Below are 20,064 nucleotides of genomic sequence, written 5' to 3'. Positions count from 1 at the left end.
AATGATATTATGTCACAGATAAGGTTTTGATGCGAATGCATAAGTTACCAAACTTCATGTACTTGAAAACAAAATATATGAATTGTGTGCACTGACTAACAAGTAAAACGTGCAGCTTTGACGCTTCACAAGGATGAGTGGACGACTAACAATAACAGTGAATGACATTTTAAAGGCTAAGAACAGAATCCACTCGTGTGTTCATACCACACCTGTGTTCACCAGTTCAACATTTGATGAAAGTTATGGCAGAAAGTTTTATTTTAAAGCCGAAAATCTTCAGAAGACCGGGTCGTTCAAAGCCAGGGGGGCACTTAACGCGGTGAGTTTCAAACAATATTTACTTCATCTGAAATATATCAACTGGCGTGTACCTCATTGTACGAAACAGATTAGTCAACTGTTTGCAATAGTATACCTTCTATGTTAATGCTAGTGTAGTTTCGGTCACTGGTGATAAATAGTACAAATATGAACGATATATACTACATGTAAACGTATGCAGGAATACCCGGCATACATTGACCTTGAAAATCCATTCTTTTCCAGGTGACGGTGCTAAAAGAGGGCGAGAGTCCACCCAAGGGCGTGGTAAGAGCGGACAACATTGATCTTAAACCCACTTTACCTACATGTAGTATTACTTCATTCGATGCGAATGGCTGAACCCTACAAAATATCAGTATGCATATAACTCAAATATGTTTCACCACTAATATTGAGAGTATTCGTATATCCATGTTTTTCTGCTAGAAAATAAACGGGTGCTTTTTACTTGTAGGTAACGCACTCTAGCGGGAACCATGGGCAGGCACTGGCTTGGGCGGCGAGGATGCGGGGACTTCAATGTGCCGTGGTGGCCCCTAACAATAGCCCCAACGTCAAGCTGGATGCCATCCGCGGGTACGGTGCCGATATCGTCATCTGTGATCCAACACCTACCTCCAGGTCTCATATGGTTTTACTATCAAGATGTATTGCTTCATATCTACCTTTATCCAGAGGTACCTGACATCTCTTTCAAGATAATAATGAAAGAAAAGTATATTAGCATTAAACTGTGTGACTAATGTTTGTTTTTATGGCTGTTCACAGCAGAACCATGACATCTTATTTCACACAGACAGGAGACTTGTCATCGGATAGGGCGAGAAAGAGGCTTCCATTTTGTGCCGCCATATGATCATCCGGATGTCATTGCGGGACAGGTATGCACCCAAGCTCTATACATGTTGTCCTTAAGATGTATAACCAGTTTAAATGATAGTGATACATATGATATTTAAACGTCCGACATGTCGGTAATACGAACCCATAGATATGCATTTTAGTCAACAATGGGTTCGTTTAGTACGTAATTTCGTATTATATAATATATATATATATATATATATATATATATTTATATATATATATATATATATATATATATATATATATATATATATATATATATATATATATATATATATATATATATATATATATATATCTAGACGTTAACAATTGTATAGCACATATATTATTCAGGGGACGTTGGGTGCCGAGTTTCTGGAGCAGATCCCTGAACTGGACGCCATCCTGGTTCCCACGAGCGGCGGCGGCATGGTTTCCGGCATTGCTATCGCCGCTCAAGCCCTCAAACCCGATCTCAAAGGTAATATCTTCATACCGAAGATGTATTCAGTCGTTTAGTAAACAGATTAATACGTTTTTCATAATCTTACATTGTATTTGACAATATGGTCATTCGGATCAGGACGAATGTAACCGTTTGTATGGTTTGAATATTTTCAGTTTTCATAGTGGAGCCCAATGGAAAGGATGTTGAGAAATGCTTACGGGCAGGTGAATAAAGTTTTGTACAATTACGAAAATAACTTAAAATATAACGCTTGCAGTGTATAGTTATCTACTCCATTTTCTTGTCATAGACTTCTCACACTTAAACATAAAATTAATATTGCCGATCTGCAGGTGAGCGCCTGTGGCCGAACCCGCCTCGCTTCCTTGAGACGATCGCGGACGGCATCCGACTGCAGCAGCTCGGCCACGTGACCTGGCCTATTATCCGAGAACTCGTGCAGAAAGATGTCTTCTCTGTGGTATTAAGTTAATATATTGACGAGTTCTCAAAAAATATAATATTTCGGAATTATTTGTAAATATACAGTAACGAATACATGTACACAGATGTGTGTTTTCTCTTTCAGACGGATGATGAAATAATGAAAGGAATGAGATTTGCTTTCGAACGAATGAAGGTGTGTTGTGCGGCTTATACATTCAAACTTTGGACTCGAGTAACTGAAATATAGATGTTTTTCGTTACATGATACAGAAAAAAGCTAAACAAGCTACATGTAGTTGTATGATTATCCATGATAACCCAGATAAATGCGTTTTGCTACATGTGTTGGAATGGTACACTAGTATATAACAAATTAGTTAATACTGGAATAAAGTTTGACGTAGCCATGCGTTAGTCATTTTTTTATTCAAACAATAAAATGATAAAAAGAAAGTGCCATAAACGTGTTTTTATGCATTTCCAGCTGGTGGTCGAGGCGGCGTCGGGTGCTGGTATCGCTGCGGCCATGTCTGAGCGGCTGCGGCAGATGGACGCGGCGCTCCGGCACGTGGGGGTCATCCTGTGTGGTGGCAACACGGACATCGACCGCCTGCCTTGGTACCCAACACCAGCACACTCCTGATCGCTCCTCAGATGCAAACACGCAACACGTTTCAATGATCGAAGTGTTCAAATGTTTCATTCTTTTACGTATTTTGTACAAACTTTATTTAGATGGCCTGTTTTCTGATGATAACACGCCAGAAAACTTATCACAGTTTTAAACACGTATTCAAACAGTATAATTATATTAGTGTTGATATTATGTGTACTTTTATTCACAGTTATTTGATATTAATTAGACAACTATATTACTGATATTTTATGTAATAACTATGTATTAAAATGTTTAATAAAGAATCAGGAAACCAACTGTGTTTAATAAGAACAAAATTCCGTTCCCAAATGTTTAAGCATTATTATTCGAGAGGTCTCTTACATTAATTTCTACTGCTGCAAGTACCTTATCTCCTTATCTCGTTGATACTTGTGAATGTATGCGGATCTGATTATTCAAAGAACTTCAGTCTATGAAAACGATGCGCAATATGAACATTGCGTTTTTCTTTACTTGTTTGGTCGGATTTTTCATCCGAGGCCATTATGGGATGTACTTTGCCGTAAGCACTTTCATAATCATTAATTATATGGTGTCTTTATCAATCATGTATATAGCACAACATTGTGTTATCTTCTTTCAACATAGCAATTGATGACTATTGTTAAAATCAATATAATGAATTAATCATGTATACTTTTCGCAAGGGTGAGTGCGACATGAGTAGCCTGAGTACGCGGCAGGCCACCTGTCCTCCGGGCTCCTGCTGTTGTAGCGACCCATCGGAGCCCAATGTCAACTACTGCAAGCCAGTGAGTGGCGAGGGCGGCCCCTGCTATGCCAAGGCGGTGGAGTGGCCCGGAAGCTGCCCCTGCCCCGTTCACATGACATGTGTGCCCAATCTACAGGTGCCAACGTGGACCTCGACGTACGGGCGCTGTCAGAACGAAACGAAATAGTAATTCGATTGCCATGATTAGACAGTGTGAAAATGAACATTTCCCGGTTAATACGTTCCCATCGAAAGTGTGTTCGCTTTTCTTGTAAAAGTGTGTATCCACAGTATTGCAATATTTTATCAAGGTCATATGTAATAAATCCTTTTATAAACGCTAACTGTTGTTCATTCGATATATTTATACAAACAATCAGTCTTGAAAATCGTAGTACTTGACAAAAGTGTGCTTTTTATAACAATTTCACAAAACCAGTGCTGAACGTAATGCTTAAACTATAAATGAGTGTTTTATATTGTCAGTGTCCTGTTTTATATCACTAGTGTCGTTGAGCATGCCCTGCTTCTCCTGGAACTGTCATATGTGTATTTGCTGGGTATATTCTAATGTCATCGTTAAATTACGTGTGTCACAAACTCTTTAGACATATAGATTTTTCAATCAGTCTGAATTGATGTACATGTATCCACTAGTTTTAGTAACAAAAAATAATATTTTATTGAAACCTGGACGGTACACGCATTCCAGTGCAAAACATAAACACAATCAACCGCAGCAACAATTGCTTTAAGTTTTATAAGTATAGGACCATAGCAAATCGTGGACAGATAAGTTTTGGGCTTCCCGATCGAAAAAACAACAACCCATTTTACATGATCAACGATCTTGCCGAATATATTTGGTTTCCCTTTTCCATAAAACCGCCTACAGAACAAAAGTGTAAACAACATTAATCATATTAGTACTGGTAATTTTTGGCATTTGATATCAGAAAATGATAAATTTTGTGTGGGAGCTGTCGTACTAAGGGTTGGCGCTTAAACGTAAAAACAATTTGGTATGACCTTAAGTATGGGTCTCTCGTTACGTGCATCCGGCACTTCAAGACTAAACGGGAGATCCATACAAGATACAAGAATCTTTATTTAAAATGGGTGAATTATAACATGTCATAAAACATTAGCCCATCAAGCTATTTTCCGACATGAATAACAAACATACATAATAACATAACTAAACAAAACAATGAACTGGTGACTTGAAAATTAAAGCATATAGTTTTAAATATGTTGCATGTTTGGAAAAGCCGTTTCTTATTACATTCATGCAGACAATTGCAAAAAGTAAGACGTAGGCTAGAGCACTGTATACAATGATAACATCAACTAGTTTTGCCGGCTGTACGGCCAGTCCACACGTGCACGGATCCGCTAGTTCACATACCACTGTAAAATGGTTAGTTCTTTAAAGAGTATAAATTAAGAATAATAATGATATACATTTTAAACAGCCAATTTGTAAGCAGCATTATGAACATGGGATTTACACCATGGGATAATAATGTGTAGTTGGTAAAAAAATGTTTTAACTTATTTCTTTTTTTACTTCAGCTTGCTAGAAAAAATATTTGTAACCGGTAATTGCTTTAATTAAAGAGGTGATTATTAGGACAAAGGATACAATATGTTCCGGTGAAGCACCTCTTAATTCTCAATTTCTTTTTATTTTCAATTTATAAAATATTATTTACAAGTGAGCCCTGTCCAAGTGCGGATCAGCCTTCTAAATTCCAGGTAGTTTTGAGAGCAACATATTTCATTTTGGAGGCTGTTCCATACCTGACTTGCCTCAAAGTTGTTCTTACTGATGGCAAATGATGACATCTACACAGTTTTCATATCTGAGATTAAAATTATAAGTTTTAAAAACTGAACATATTCTAGTGAAATAGCGTACAGGCATTTGTAAGTCAGTTAAATAGCGATGACTCTTATCCTTCTCAGATCTGTGATATTGACAATTGAACTAACATATAACATAACAAACAAAATGTTTATGTTTCGGTGTACTATTTTATAGATAATAATTTCATCTGTTACAAGCAAGTTAGTTTCTTTCATAGTAACATTTATGACACATGTACTATTTTAGCAGCATAGTAATCAGTCTGGGCCGGCTGATGATACAACTCGCGGCACTTTCCGGCGCCACTTCATCATTATTAAATAATTTTATTTTATTTTTTCAGATCATTTGTGTTTTTTTCCATTGCATATCCAAAGTATTCAGTTAGAATGAGTGCTGTGAACATCTATAGGTTAAATTAGCAGCAATATTTAAGGAACATAGCTTAACTACAATATTCTGGAAATATTTGACCGACTTTTTCTACGCCGTTATAACATAAAATAATTACTGTTTTCCTGCTGACTGGTTCCCTGTAAAAGTGTCGCAGTGCATGGCGGTACTTGCTAGGGATTTTTGGGTAAGTTTTCCCAGTGTTCCTTGTCAAAAATGAAAACAATGGTCCTGGATCCTAAAATGTTTGTTTTGAGTTGGCAAAGCTGTCTGATTATGCAGCTGAATTGTTTTATATAAATGGTACATTAAGTAATTGAAAAGATTAAGCTTAGTTATTCAAAATGGCTTCCGTTACTGAGGGCAGGTAAAACTAAAAGAATAATTCGTAACCAAAGCATTTGGTTGACCTACTTTCGGTTTGATTTCTCATTTTAAAATAGGTTTTGCTGTATTTTGATTGTCTAGAATGTTTGTCTAGTTAATTTGTTCTTCTCTAATTTATTGATTTAGGGTAATCATTTAATTTTTGCAGTCGAACGAAAGTTAGCTGTAAAACATATTTTCGTAATCAAACTCATTCACACTATTCTTGATTCGCTCTGCTTTGGAGTGAATGATTTTTTAAGGTATACAATATTGCTGTTAGAATGTTTCTCCTTTAAACAATGGTGAATGTATTTTGTTGTTTTAATCTTTCAAACATGTGTGTACATAATTTTAAATCCATTAGCTTTAATATTTTTCTAGCCAGTTCATATTTGTTATTATACCTCAAATAGGCCAGTACAGAAAAGTGTTAGTACGTGTGTGCTATGGAGGAACTACAGGAGGAGGGGGAACATGACCTCATTATGTCCGAACTCTCACACCCGGACATCAAACAGGAGATACATGATGCAGGAGAAGCTGTTAGCATTAAAGTATTATGTAAGTTGAGTTGACTTAACTTGATTTTCATGAATACAGAATGCTTAATTATCTATTGCAATTACTAACAACGGCTGGAATTACTGATACTATGTTGCATATGCAAAGTTGTTAACTTGATTCATTTTAAAGAACATTCCTTAGAATTATATTTAACATGCTTTCACTTTTCAGGGAGTCATGCAGATAGTGATTCACAGTTGGAGACCATTGAGCTGATGCCGGAGAGTATTAAGGTTTATAAGTCATCCAGCACAGATGATGAACAATCCCTGGGAGGCCATGACATGGAGGCTGGCGGAGATCAGATCTTAGGAGAGGAGGGAGACCTCTCTGTTCACCATGAAATAAAGGAAGAAAACGGTTCGTTGATTACATTCCAAAAGCTTCTTGTATTCTATAATATGATTAAAAACAAGTTCAACTTAAATTATGGACTGAAAATCTGAGCTTTCCAGCTAAAGAATATTACTTTTGATCAAAAAAAAATTTAAGATATAACAGAAACATTTACTTACATTTCTTTTAAACAAAGGAGAGGAAACTTTGTTGGGCTATGTTTTTTTTAATGCATTTGGCATCATTAATGTAAATCCTTTCTTTATTCACTGTAACAGTAAGTATTTCATGTTATTGTAATACCTTTCTTATTAAGATGGGAATGGTCACAGTATGTTGACAACCGGGGAGTTGTCAGACAGCCACATCTTGCCAGTGGAAGGGAATGAGCCGACCATGCTTACTGAAGAAAATGGAAGTATTGCAGTGACGGCTAACCTGCCCAGTGACATGGCTGGTGCAACTGACCATGATGTCATACAGTTCTTGATGCCAACATCTACAGATGAGGTACTTAAGTAAATGATAAATTTATTGTTGTGTTGTAACATGTCAGGAGTTCTTGGACAGATTGATATTGCTCGACATCCTGAGCAAAGTATTATTATGTGCCAGAACATGTGCATATATTTTCATATCAATTTGATTACCTTTTTAGCTTGAATATTCAAAGAATAAGGAGAGCTATACTACTCACCATGGCATCTGCGTCTTCGTTAAGGTTTTGTATGTAAGCACCTTAAAGTCATTATCTCAACAAATACATCATGTATTGCATTGAAACATTAGATATGAGGTCACATTCATCAAATCCTATATTAATGAAGTTAGATAACCTTTTTACGAATATAATGCAAATATGGGCCTTTATTATTCAACTCCGAAATTCTAGTGAAGGTTTGGCGTGTTAGCACTCATAGGATAATATCTCTGCAACTACTTGATCTATTGCATTGAGACATTATACAACATTACTCAACAATCCAATTTACATGAATCACCAAGTGAGTCTTAGACTTTACTAGACCTGACCAAATTACAACTAGATCAACCTAGCCTAAAAATAGGACTATTTTGTTAATCTGATGATTGATGTTTTAAATGAAGTAAGATTTCTTAGAAAAATGCCTTTACGCTTTTGCTTTCAAGTAATTTTCTTTTCATTCTCTTTTACTCTTTCTTTTCCGTGACTTATCAGTCTTTGGGTGTTGTTTTTTTAAATCAGTATTTAAGCAGTTCCATTTTAAGTATCATCTACTAAAAAGGAACATTTTAACAATTTGAAAACCAGAAACTAGTGTTGTAATATTTGGGAAACCTGAACCTGCTCACACATAAATAATACATTTGTTTAAATTTGATCTGATCAAACTGTTTTGTGACACATTAGGACTCAAGTGTGCAGTGCACAACTACATTTATAAAGAGCCGTATGCATGTTTCACCAAACTTTTCCTATCCTTAAACTTATAAGCTGCAGAATATTTGTGTGCGCTGTCTCTGTGACAGCTCTTGTTATTACATATGCTTCCAACAGAAATAAAAACAGTCAAAATTTTCAATTGAAATAGTTTATTTTAGAAACAAACTGTGAAAGGTCATAAATTATATAATATCAACAAACTTAAAACTAAAGTTCAGCTCTGTGGGAATTATAAAACTAGGCTGCTAATGTCATCGCTAGGGCTGTCACTAATCTAATTATTATATATGTATAACTCTACTTTTCCAAAACATGGGTTTGCATTAGTGGCTGATCATTTCTTTTGACCTGTTTCCAAATCAGCCTATGTTTTACAATTTCTACAATTTAAACACTAGAATTAACAGTGTTTAAACTAAAAAACAACTAATTTGATTACAAAATTCCAACAAATTTTTATTACATCATTGAATGCCTTTTGTAAGTCACTAAGTGGCTTGAATGCTTGAGGCAGGAAATCATTTGATAAACAACTAACAGAAAAAACTCTTTTAGAAACAACTGCCAGGAAAAGTGAGCTCTTTTAAAAAAAAAACTATCAGAAAAATACTTGCTTTAATGATTTACCTTGTTTCAAACAAATGATTTATTTTTTATTTTTGCATAAGTTTATACATGTTATTTTGTTGAAGTTGCCCTTAAGTTGGTTCTTGTGGTTACGGTGTTCCAGGGTTCTGAAGCAGGTCATGCTGGTGTCCAGCAAACAATTAATCTTAACCTGGATTCTGTGGGGCTTGCTGGGAGCCAGGTGCTAGCTCAACCCACACAGACTGTACAGGCCATTACTCTCGCTGACGGAAACACCGCCTTTATACAGCACCCTTGTAAGGAAACTTTCATTTTAGTTTCTTGATAAAATTCCTTTCATTAGAATTAATTCATAGAATTTTTGTGTTGATTGGCATTTAATATGAATTGTCAAAGATGAGATGAGTATTTAAAAAAAGCTGGTAAAAATAAGTCTTATGTTGACAATAATTCTATATCTGGTTTTTTGTAAGAACATGTACAATTTTGTTAATTTAGTATGAATATTTCAGCTGGAGCTAAATTCCTTGAGGGTCAAACAATTACACTGGAGGATGGAACTACAGCAGTTGTTCAGGCGGTTACTAGCCAGGGTACCATTTATTTTTTGTCAGTCATAGATGAGTAGTTAAGAATGACAGATTATTTCCTTTTCATTGAATTTTCTTTGTACAAGTTAATTATTTTGTTGATGTTAGAAATTGTAAAGAGTGTCTGTTCAAACTGACTGTGGTAGTTGAAATCATATGCCTTGAAACAAGCACACTAAGACACTGATTGTTTGTGTTTGCAGTTCCATCCTTGAACCTGCTGTCCTCCATGGGCGCTCCTTCCATGGGATCCGGTGACCCTGTTTCAAACCCTGTTGTTTCCCAGCATGGCTCTCTGGAGGACCCTGCTACCTCATTCATCAATCAAGCAGTCAAAGGTACTCACATACTTTTGATGGCTTTTCTGCTTTTCCCATTTTTTTTAAAAGAGATTTGTAAGCAGATCATTAGTGACTAAGAATTGTAGTTTATTGTAATGAGTTTTTTATTTTGATTTTTTGTTCATTTAATCTGGGCAGATTACTTGCTGATTTTATTAATGTATTTCAACAATGGGTGGAAACAATCATCAATATCTTTTTACTAAAGCAGTTATTGAACCTCTGTCAGTCTTTATCTAGGCTGGCCACATACCAAATGTATCCTGATATTTGAATATTAAAGTTCGCATTGCTGCTATATTTATGCCTCTGAAGAGTGGCGCATAGTTACAACTTCTTTGTGTCCTTTCTTGTTTTTTATGCACAAATGTTTATCACATTAATATGTGTTGGGCACAAGTCTGACTTTGGGGCAGTTCTCATTATGAGTGATAACTATGTTTTGAATCAATATACCACTGCCGTTGTTTCAAGATGGTCTGCAGGCAATTATATTGGAAGATGGTACAACAGCATACCTGGCGACCCAGCCTAGCCCACTGGGTGGTCTTGTTGAGGGGCGGAGCTTTGAACCGACCACCCTTACCCTTGACCAGCTCACTACACAGGTTTCTGCAGTCCAAGGGGTACTCTCAAATGGCATTCTTACTGTCGACCCCCTCAACAATGATAATTCTCAGGTAATACTAGTCAAAAAAGGATTTTTTGAAGGGAGCAAAGAAGACTGTAGTTTTGCATGTTTCATACTGATAAGAAGACATGGTAATGTTTATATTGTCTGTATAGTATTTAATAGTTTACACTGTACATGATTGTAAGAACACAAAATGACTAATGCAATGGGATTATAACATTTGACAAATTCATATAATTTAGACTCTATTTCCCATCTATTAAATTATTACTTTAGAGAACTGATATTAACACTGAATCTAAAAAGTTTTGAATACTCAAATTTCATTCCTGTTTGTTTTGCAAGGTTGGCCATGTGGCTACAGTGGGGGCCTTCCAGGAGACAGTATCTAACACTGGAGATGACAAGAAGCCTGGGCTCTCCACAACCATTGTAGGGAATGTTCTAGTTCATATGCTATACAAATGAATAACTGTAGTCTCATGTCAAGATAAAAACATGTTTACTTTACTGTTCTTATTGAAGACTTTACATTTTGTGTAGATTCAGCTTTAATCTCTTCATTGATATCTTATTAAGTTATATCCCTTTACCTGCAAGTTTTTTCTTCAATAGCATATCATTTGATGTCTAAACTTTTAAGGAAGTACCAGTATTATCAATGTTTTTTCCCAAAAGCTATATTAAAATCACACTGTCTGTCCTTCTGTCCGTATTTCATGTCCGGTGCAGACCTACTTCCCAACTTTGAAGGTCAAGGTCATACGTAGAGGTTAATCTGGTTAGAATTCTGCATGAATGCAGATGTATTATAGGTGGTTGTATCCAGCTGTGACTTTGCTATGCACAGAAAGGAATTTTGAACTAACAAGTCACAGATGTTTGAAACATAAAGACGACATGTCTGGTACAAAACCCATGACCCTAGTAAGAATGTCATGGCTGAACTTTTTAATATTTCAAGCAGGTAATAGTAAATTTGAAGCTTTCCATTGTCATTTAAGTAAAATTATCAAACAAAACATATGGCTTCATTATAACCATGTCCTTCCTTGGTGTTCCATGACGACAGAGCTACCTTGTTTGTTGCATACCGGTATACACATTAATGACAGAATATTAGACAAAAGTGTTAATATTTCTTAACAAATCATACATCACAAGTACTTGATTGATTTTGAACAGGCAGTTGATATATTTATTTAAAACAAAATGGTGTCTGTCAGATATCTAATCCTGTCTTAAATATGCTCTCCTATTGGTACATTTACCAACTGTAAAAATGACGTTGGGTACATGTCCAATATATTCAAAGCCTTAAGTTAAATGTGTACATCCCAGGTACAGAATTTTGATGGTGACAAGGTGAGCCAGCTGATCCTGGAGAAAGGTTACCGCTGCAAGTTTGAGGGATGTGGGCGATACTACACTACCCTACATCACCTAAGGGTGGGTACTGGTGATAACATTATTCTTTTTAATATAGGAAAACTTCTTAAACTGCTGTTTAGATATAGTCGAATCGGGAATGTTTTCAGCATTTATATTGCATTTGATGTGTTTCTTACAAAATGTTTTCTGGAAAAACTAATTTAGATTAATAGTGCTTTGAAAAACATCAATCGGTTATTGTCTAAAGGACTGTAGTAAAAATAATGTGCAGGTACATGAGAGGTCACACACAGGAGACCGACCGTTCAAGTGTGACTATGAGCACTGTGGAAAGGCATTTGCCACAGGATACGGACTCAAGTCCCACATGCGTGTTCACACAGGCGAGAAACCATACAAGTGTCCACAGCAGAACTGTGACAAAGCATTCAAAACATCTGGCGATCTACAAAAACATGTTCGTACACACACTGGTATGTGCATACAGTTCATATTTTATAATTCTACAATGTGGATTCAAAGTTCTGCTTGTTTTTAAGAATAGTTTTGTGATATTTGTATGATAACTAACAACTACAATTAGTCTGCATAGTTCAAGAGGAACAAGTTTCATGTAACAAGGAACAGAAATTAAGCTTAGTTCAAAAATGAATATTACATTTTCAATATTTTGAATTTGCAGGTGAAAGGCCATTCAAATGTCCGTTTGTTGGTTGTGATCGGTCTTTTACAACCTCAAACATCCGGAAAGTTCACATTCGCACTCACACTGGTGAACGTCCTTACATCTGTCCTGAGGAAGACTGTGGCAGATCATTTGCATCGGCCACAAACTACAAAAACCATGTGAGGATACACACAGGTAAGTCTTATGGGATATTTGTATTATTTACATTTTTTCTTCAAATACAGTGTTATGCAGGAACGAGAAAGATGAGTTGTATGGTAAAGTTAACCTTATAAATTTTAACTGCCTATCATTCTTAATATATACAATATTGTGTTTGCAACACTTTACTTAAGTAGGCATGACAAATGTTAAATATTAATTCTGTATTACATATTCCAGGTGAGAAGCCGTATGTGTGTACAGTTCTTGGTTGCGGGAAGAGATTCACAGAATACTCGAGTTTGTACAAGCACCATGTGGTCCACACACACTCAAAGCCATACACATGTGACCGGTGTGGCAAGACGTACCGCCAGACCTCCACACTTGCAATGCACAAACGCACCGCTCATGGGGAAAATGTGACCGCTGAGAGCGAGGCCCTATTATTCCAACAACAACAACAACAGCAGCTACAGCAGCAGACAAAAATGCAAGAAGAACAAATGTTAGGTTCGTCTTTCAAGATTTAACCATTTGAAGTAGGAATGTTTATGTTCTAAAGGTTAAGTACATTGTTTTTAGATATTGGTTTATTACATGTTGAACCTCAAAATTATTATCGCACTTACTGTAAAACCCAATTACATATGTATTAAATTTCAGTATGAAATGTTTGAAGATTTTATTATCTTCAAAATTAGGTTGAGATGTTTAGAAACATAAAGCACGAAAGCAACTAGTCTTGAAATTCAGCCTTTTTTAAAGAACATACAATGATAAATCACAATGAGAACGTCACAACTTTAGTTTGTCAGGTAGCAACCAATTCCATATTTATTACAACTAACACAGTGACACACATGTAGTCATATACAGCACTTTATCTGTATAACTAATCAGATACAATCCAGCTATAAAGCCTAGCTTCTACTGCTGTTTGTCTGTTCAATAACAAGGTTTGTTAAAATTGTTATTACCAAAACTGCAATTAATTTAACTTTTAAAACCTTTTCACAGGATGTTAGGAGAAGAGTTATATCTTTAGCTACAATGTTAATTATTTTCCAATTTGGTTTTAAAGCACCATTTTTATAAGGCTAAATTTTGCACATTTAGGGAAATTTTAGCTTTTACACCTATCAGTGCTTTTCCCAACCAGGCTGTGGAGGTGAACTTAAACTCACCCCTTGAGCAGGGAGATGTCAAAATCACCGGAATCTTCCTCACATCAAAAATCCTTTGAATAAAATCCAGCAAAATATATTTCCGTTTTAGGTCCTGACATAGAATCTCTTGAACCTCTTGAGAAAAGACCTCGGCTCAACTTCATCAACACACATGAACAGACAGATGAGGGGGAGGGTGCATTGGTGATAAACACGTCAGAACAACAACAGGTTGCACAACTAATATTGATGACTCATTTAATATTTGTTATTTAATGACCTATGTTCATGAGCACATTTGTTTACTTTCACTGCTATATGATAAACAACATTACTAATTAAATGTAGATTTAGTGTTAACCAGGATATTTTATACTGAACAATGTACATGTTAACAGACACCAGAATTCCTCCTTTGGACATGCTCAAATTCTTATTAAAATCAGAATTTGAACAAGCAGGCAAACATTTTACCAGTTGAGTGATTGCAGGGTTGTACTTATTTCAACCACTGTTGCAATAGCTTTTTCGTCACAAAACATGCGTGTGTAAACCATAAGAATGTTTAATTAAACTGTGATGCTATTGTTTCAGTTTGCGTTTGTTGGTGGTGACGGCGGGGTAGGAGTCCTGGCAAACCCCCTGACAGACCATACCCTCCTTCAGCAAGGGGGCCTGGCATTTACCCTGGGAGACAACACCCAGCAGGTGTATGTCATCACTGACCCCGCGCAGCTAGAGGCTTTACAGGTATGAACACTCTTGTGTTGAGGCTTGTCTTTACTTTCACATTTAATGATTTTCATGATTCATTACACTTTTTAACATGGAGGAATAATGACTTTAATATGTGTTTTTTTTGTTTGTTTTTTCCCCATATGTTAAGGAAGATGTTTTTGAGGAACTGCTATAATCTGGTAAAACAACTATGATCTGTCCTTTAATAATGTTATCATGTTGACTTTTTGCAATAACTCTGCTGATAACAATGATAAAGATAAGTGTTTAATTGATAGACTCTTAGTGAAAGAACTCAAAGTGAAACAACAGTTCAAAGCTTATTTAGTTATGTTGTTTGTTTTTTTTGTTAAAGTTTGGCCTATAATTTCAATTTGTCACATTGATATTACTTGAAAAAATATTTTGAAATCAGTAATGTATACAGTTGTTAGGTTTTCTTTTGGTTTAAAATGTATTTAGACATTTTAAATCTTTTAAAGCAAATTATAGAAATTGTTTCTACCAATTTCTATTGTTTTCATGGAAAATCATTTTTGTTCTGGTTAAACTTCAGTTTATTTTTCTGGCCCTTTTTGGGCCGGAATTTGGCTCCAAAAAGTATATTTTATTCCGCTACCTAGGCTTAAATATCCCCTTTGGAGGAGGACCATTGAACCCTAAACATTTAGCAATTGTAGCAATAAAGTGCCATCCATGAATATGTCAGCAGGTTTGTTAAATAAAAGGTTTGAAAACAAGTTGAACATTACATGAATCATACAGTATTTTTCACCTTTTTGCCCACACAACACTTTTTCCCCTTTCTGAGGCCCCCGCCATTCCCTTGAAAGCTGAAAAAAAGACTACAGTAAATTAGTTTATCAAAATTAACCGTGTGCCCTTTCAGCCTGTCCGTCCCTCCATCCATGATTTTTTTGTAAATGACTTATCAGCCGTTCCAGATATCACTACTACTACCTTCTTGAGTTACATTGATATTAAGTATATGTATATGATGATCAAAAGATAGATTTGTGGTTATATACTTAATAACATGGCTTCAAATTGCAACCCCATGCAAATGTGCCACCATTTGGGCAGCTTATCACTCTTGTGATGGCTCTAGTTCACTGCAACTGATTAGGAATGATTGAATCATCAATTACTGTGAACCATCATATTGACTGCATTGCCTTACTCATTTCTCCTCTTCAAACCCTTATCATATCAATGCAAGATTTTCATATAATTATTAAATGCAATATTTCAGCACAATATTTGTGTGTCCTTTATATGGAAAAGCAATTTAAAGGATGTCTTATTATTAATTATTATAAGTTTATAATGCATATTTTACATCATTCTTTTCTCACATTAAAATTGAGTTTGAGGGTTGATTTTTCAGCAAATAGCCAAGCACCAGCTGGACACGGATGGAGAAGATAATCCCCTATTGACCCCTGTGACCTCCTCAGTCCAAATGCCCCTGGATACGACAGGCATGACCATGGTTACAGAGATTGACATGGGCACGACCAGTCAGTCAGACATTCCACCATCTGCAATCATCAACTCAGCAGCACCGTCTGTGACTTGTATAGACAATATATGAGGAGAAATAGCAATTCAAGACAATGTTTGTTTCTATTGTGTGAATGAGGATTGAAATTCAAATCCTCACTACAAACACACACACACACATGAAATATAATCAGCATTATGTATGGAAAGAACTGTAGTACTGTGCCCTGACAGTTAAATATTATCTGTTTTCAAGTGTTGTTTTCTGGCTGTGCTGATTTAAGGCACAATTCATACTATTGAAATTGATTTATTCCGGGGAATGAATAATCTCAATAAAGTTATAAAACACAACCAATTGAAGCAGAAATGTTGACATGTGCAAAAGTCAGTAGTGAGGGTTGGTGATTTACACAGTGAGCCAAAGGGCTCGATTCTGTATTAGTATTTTACATGACAAGAAGTAAATCGAGGTAGCGCAAATATTTGGTGACGTCATGATGTACAGTTATTTTATTCATACTTTGTAAGTATCTGCCATAATTAACTGCACATGAAGAAGTGATGTTTTTTCTTCAAATTAGATGCACATGCCATCGTTCATAAGAATGTCAAATGTATGTTTTAACTAAACTGAATGTTAGCAGAATATAAATTTAAGTCATACAAGTATGTAACACACACAACAGAAGATTGATAGTGGTCTATTAATTATAAAATTATATCAATTTTGCACAACTTTAACCTTGGCAATAACTTTAAAAAACAGTTCAAGATATGCACTTAAAACTTTGAATCTTTTTGTGTTCACTGTTGCCAGTGACATGAAAGAGGGAATGAAATATGTTTCCAAAATGTACATGGATCCTGTATCCATTCCTGGTCATACTTTTGTTTTGAAAAGTCTTGGTACATACATGTTTGTTTATTGTTCTACTAAAAATACAGATTGTAGATTCAAATAAAGGAAAATTTACCTACATTGGTTTATCCGTGATATTTGTTTTGTATTTGAATTGAAAGCAAAGTTTTTTAGTTAAAAGTTAATGGTTGCTTTTACACCGCATAAAAGTGTTTGCTTTGCCATATTCAGATTGCGTTTTTAGGCCCTGTGAATGAACATCAATGCCTTGTGAGAACAGGAGTATGCAATGTCAAGTTACGCAACCCGATGAATACCTGTTGAGAATATTGTCTGGATTGCACCACTACAAGGTCTCACAACATACAGAAAAGTCGCCTAATTATGGATTTTATAGGCAGGGTGTGATGAAGGTGTGAGATGGTTATAGACGGGAAAACAATAGAAAACTTTTCACATAGTTTCATAATTGAGGGTAATTAATTGTTGACAATGTGTTCAGAAATTAAGTAAAATAGAGCTCACAGGGTTCTTTGATAAGCTTGACCAATCTCATGTGTATTTTACCTGGGACCAATAACAAATCCTACTACCTGATTTTTTGTTTTTTAGGCTTGAGTTTTAGCTCAAGACTTTTGTAAAATTCAACTGAGTCTGTTTGGAGTTGAAAATCATACTCCAATTCAGTTGTGAAACATGCCTAGAAAAATGTTTCATTTACAGAATACCTTTAAGTTTGGTTAGAAGTAAGAATGTATAAAAGATTTTGTATATTAAAAGTAAACACACTTAAAAACACAGACATGAAAGGGAAAACTCCTATATACTGATAAACTCCTGGTTCTGATTTTGCCCTCATTCGAACTATATTGCATAATAATTATATGAATAAGATGCTAAATGGATGGTAAATCAGATAAACAATACATAATTAATTCCCCGTATGCACTGCTCTAGCAGTGAAATTAGCTACATGGAAGAAATATACCCAGTAGCATTGTTGGTTATATGGAAGAACATAATATTCTATATCGTTATCCATTATTATGTACCTCAGATTATGCTTATCAACTTACCTTGGCTTTCATACTCCACCTTCTTGGTAAGCGGAGCTATTTTTCTCTACATAGCTATGTATTTTGGCACAAGTACAAAAATTATCCACCTTTGCTAATGTAAATTCTTAGGATTTATGAACATTTTAATGAGCCTTGTTTCCATAATAATATTGCTACGGATAATTGGTCTAAATATGTAAACTCTTTGTAATACTCTCTATGTTCGGAATAGAAACAGTATTTTCTACACTACAATTGTGTTCTAATTCTCATGAAAATGCAGTTGGTAAGCATAATAGAAAAACACACAACTGCGATTTGTCTCTCTCGTGTGCCTTTATAGAAATTATTAAACCATATACAATGCTCAGTATGTTAAGATGTTCTGTCAGCATTCATTCAGTTTTTCAAAGTCAAATAACTTGTTTACTTTTTATTTAATAAATTAATGTGTCAAATTGTATTTAGTATTGTTGTATTTTATAAATGCTGCTGCTGCTGATGATGATGAAGGCAGCGGTTGCAGTGGTGGTGTTGGCTGCGGTTGTAAAGGTGATGGCAACGGTGATGGTGCTTTTATGTTAAAAAGAAAAAATCGTTATCTGTCAAGCCGTATAGCACTTTCAGTGCATTGATTTGTCGCTCATTGAAGTTGATGAACCCTTAGCTGAGTTCATGAAATAGTAGAATGTATCCTTTCATATTCATAAATGTTTCTTTCGAAACGACTTCATTTTTTTTTACATTTCTTCCATTAAGGTCCACATCGAATGTTTATCATTTGGCTATAAATTCGTAACGGAGCATATTCAGGTTCATAAACATACACTTGTCCCGGTGCGGGGTGATACAGGAATCCAGTGGATTTCACGTGAAATCCACTCAAAACGTGAAATCCACTCAGAACTCAGTTATTTTAATTATTATTTTTTTGTATACATATTGGAAACAGCCTCATAAAGGGTTTATATTTTAAATTTTATTGAAATTGGTCAAAAAATGACGAAGTTAGAGCAATTCTTCGAAAATAGATCGGAAATCGAGGTGAAATCCACTTTTCGAGAAGTGAAATCTTCTCCTAACTCAGATATATTAATTAAAAAAAAATTTGTATACATTTTGGAAAGTGCCTAGTAAAGGGCTTACATTTCAAATGTTATTGAAATATATCAAGAAATGAAGAAGTTAGAGCGATTTTTCGGAAATCGAAGTGAAATCCACTTTTTGAAACGTGAAATATCCACTCACAACTCATTTATTTTTAACATTTTTTTTTTTGTTTAACAAATAATTTAAAAGGCTTCATAGTGGGTTTATATTTCAAATTTTATCCAAATTGATCCAAGAATAAGAAAGTTGTAGACCTATTTTGAAAAAAGATCGGAAATCGAAGTGAAATCCACATTTTGAGACGTGAAATCTACTCATAGCTCATTTATTTTTAACAGTTTTTTTTGTTAAACAAATAATTGAAAAGGCTTCATTATGGGTTAATTTATATTTCAAATTTAATGCAAATGGATCCAAAAATAAGAAAGTTGTAGACCTATTTTGAAAAAAGATCGGAAATCGAAGTGAAATCCACTTTTCGAGAAGTGAAATCCACTTTTTGAGACGTGAAATCCACTCATAACTCATTTATTTTTAACAAGTTTTTTTTTTGTTGAACAAATAATTGAAAAGGCATTATCATAGGTTTATATTTAAAATTTAAATGGAGTTGGTCTAAAAATGAAGAAGTTAGATAAATATACTGAAAATATATCTGAAAGCGAAGTGAAATAATTTCTAATAAGTATACAAAAATAGAAAATTTATTAAAATAAATGAGTTATGAGTGAATTTCACTTATCGGAATCTGGATTTCACCTCGATTTCCGATCTATTTTTGAAAAAAATATATGAAAAATTGCTCTGACATCTTTATTTTTTGACCAATTTCA

At 35.0% G+C, this 20,064-nt stretch overlaps 2 protein-coding genes across 2 annotated transcripts; both read left to right on the top strand.

Moving 5' to 3' along the window:
• Positions 1-22: 22 nt before the first annotated feature.
• On the top strand, positions 23-3,806 carry LOC128232241 (serine racemase-like). The gene is made up of 10 exons (XM_052945689.1): positions 23-322; positions 550-591; positions 782-948; positions 1,124-1,208; positions 1,531-1,657; positions 1,798-1,848; positions 1,978-2,105; positions 2,214-2,264; positions 2,556-3,252; positions 3,398-3,806. The coding sequence occupies exons 1-9, from the start codon at positions 134-136 to the stop codon at positions 2,712-2,714; spliced, it is 999 nt and encodes a 332-aa protein (XP_052801649.1). The 5' UTR covers positions 23-133; the 3' UTR covers positions 2,715-3,252; positions 3,398-3,806.
• A 2,054-nt stretch (positions 3,807-5,860) lies between these two features.
• LOC128232623 (zinc finger protein 76-like) lies at positions 5,861-17,181 on the top strand. Its single transcript, XM_052946288.1, has 16 exons — positions 5,861-5,912; positions 6,508-6,655; positions 6,830-7,018; positions 7,311-7,504; positions 9,148-9,301; positions 9,518-9,598; positions 9,799-9,933; positions 10,411-10,616; positions 10,916-11,002; positions 11,912-12,019; positions 12,234-12,435; positions 12,645-12,824; positions 13,032-13,304; positions 14,070-14,191; positions 14,555-14,710; positions 16,086-17,181. Exons 2-16 carry the CDS (start codon positions 6,541-6,543, stop codon positions 16,290-16,292), a joined length of 2,409 nt encoding a protein of 802 aa, XP_052802248.1. The 5' UTR covers positions 5,861-5,912; positions 6,508-6,540; the 3' UTR covers positions 16,293-17,181.
• The last annotated feature ends 2,883 nt before the right edge of the window (positions 17,182-20,064 follow it).

This window comes from Mya arenaria, chromosome 4 (genome assembly GCF_026914265.1).
Source record: "Mya arenaria isolate MELC-2E11 chromosome 4, ASM2691426v1".
Classification (NCBI taxonomy): domain Eukaryota; kingdom Metazoa; phylum Mollusca; class Bivalvia; order Myida; family Myidae; genus Mya; species Mya arenaria.
Note: the sequence above shows the minus strand (reverse complement) of the source record. Positions and strands in the feature narration are given on the sequence as shown.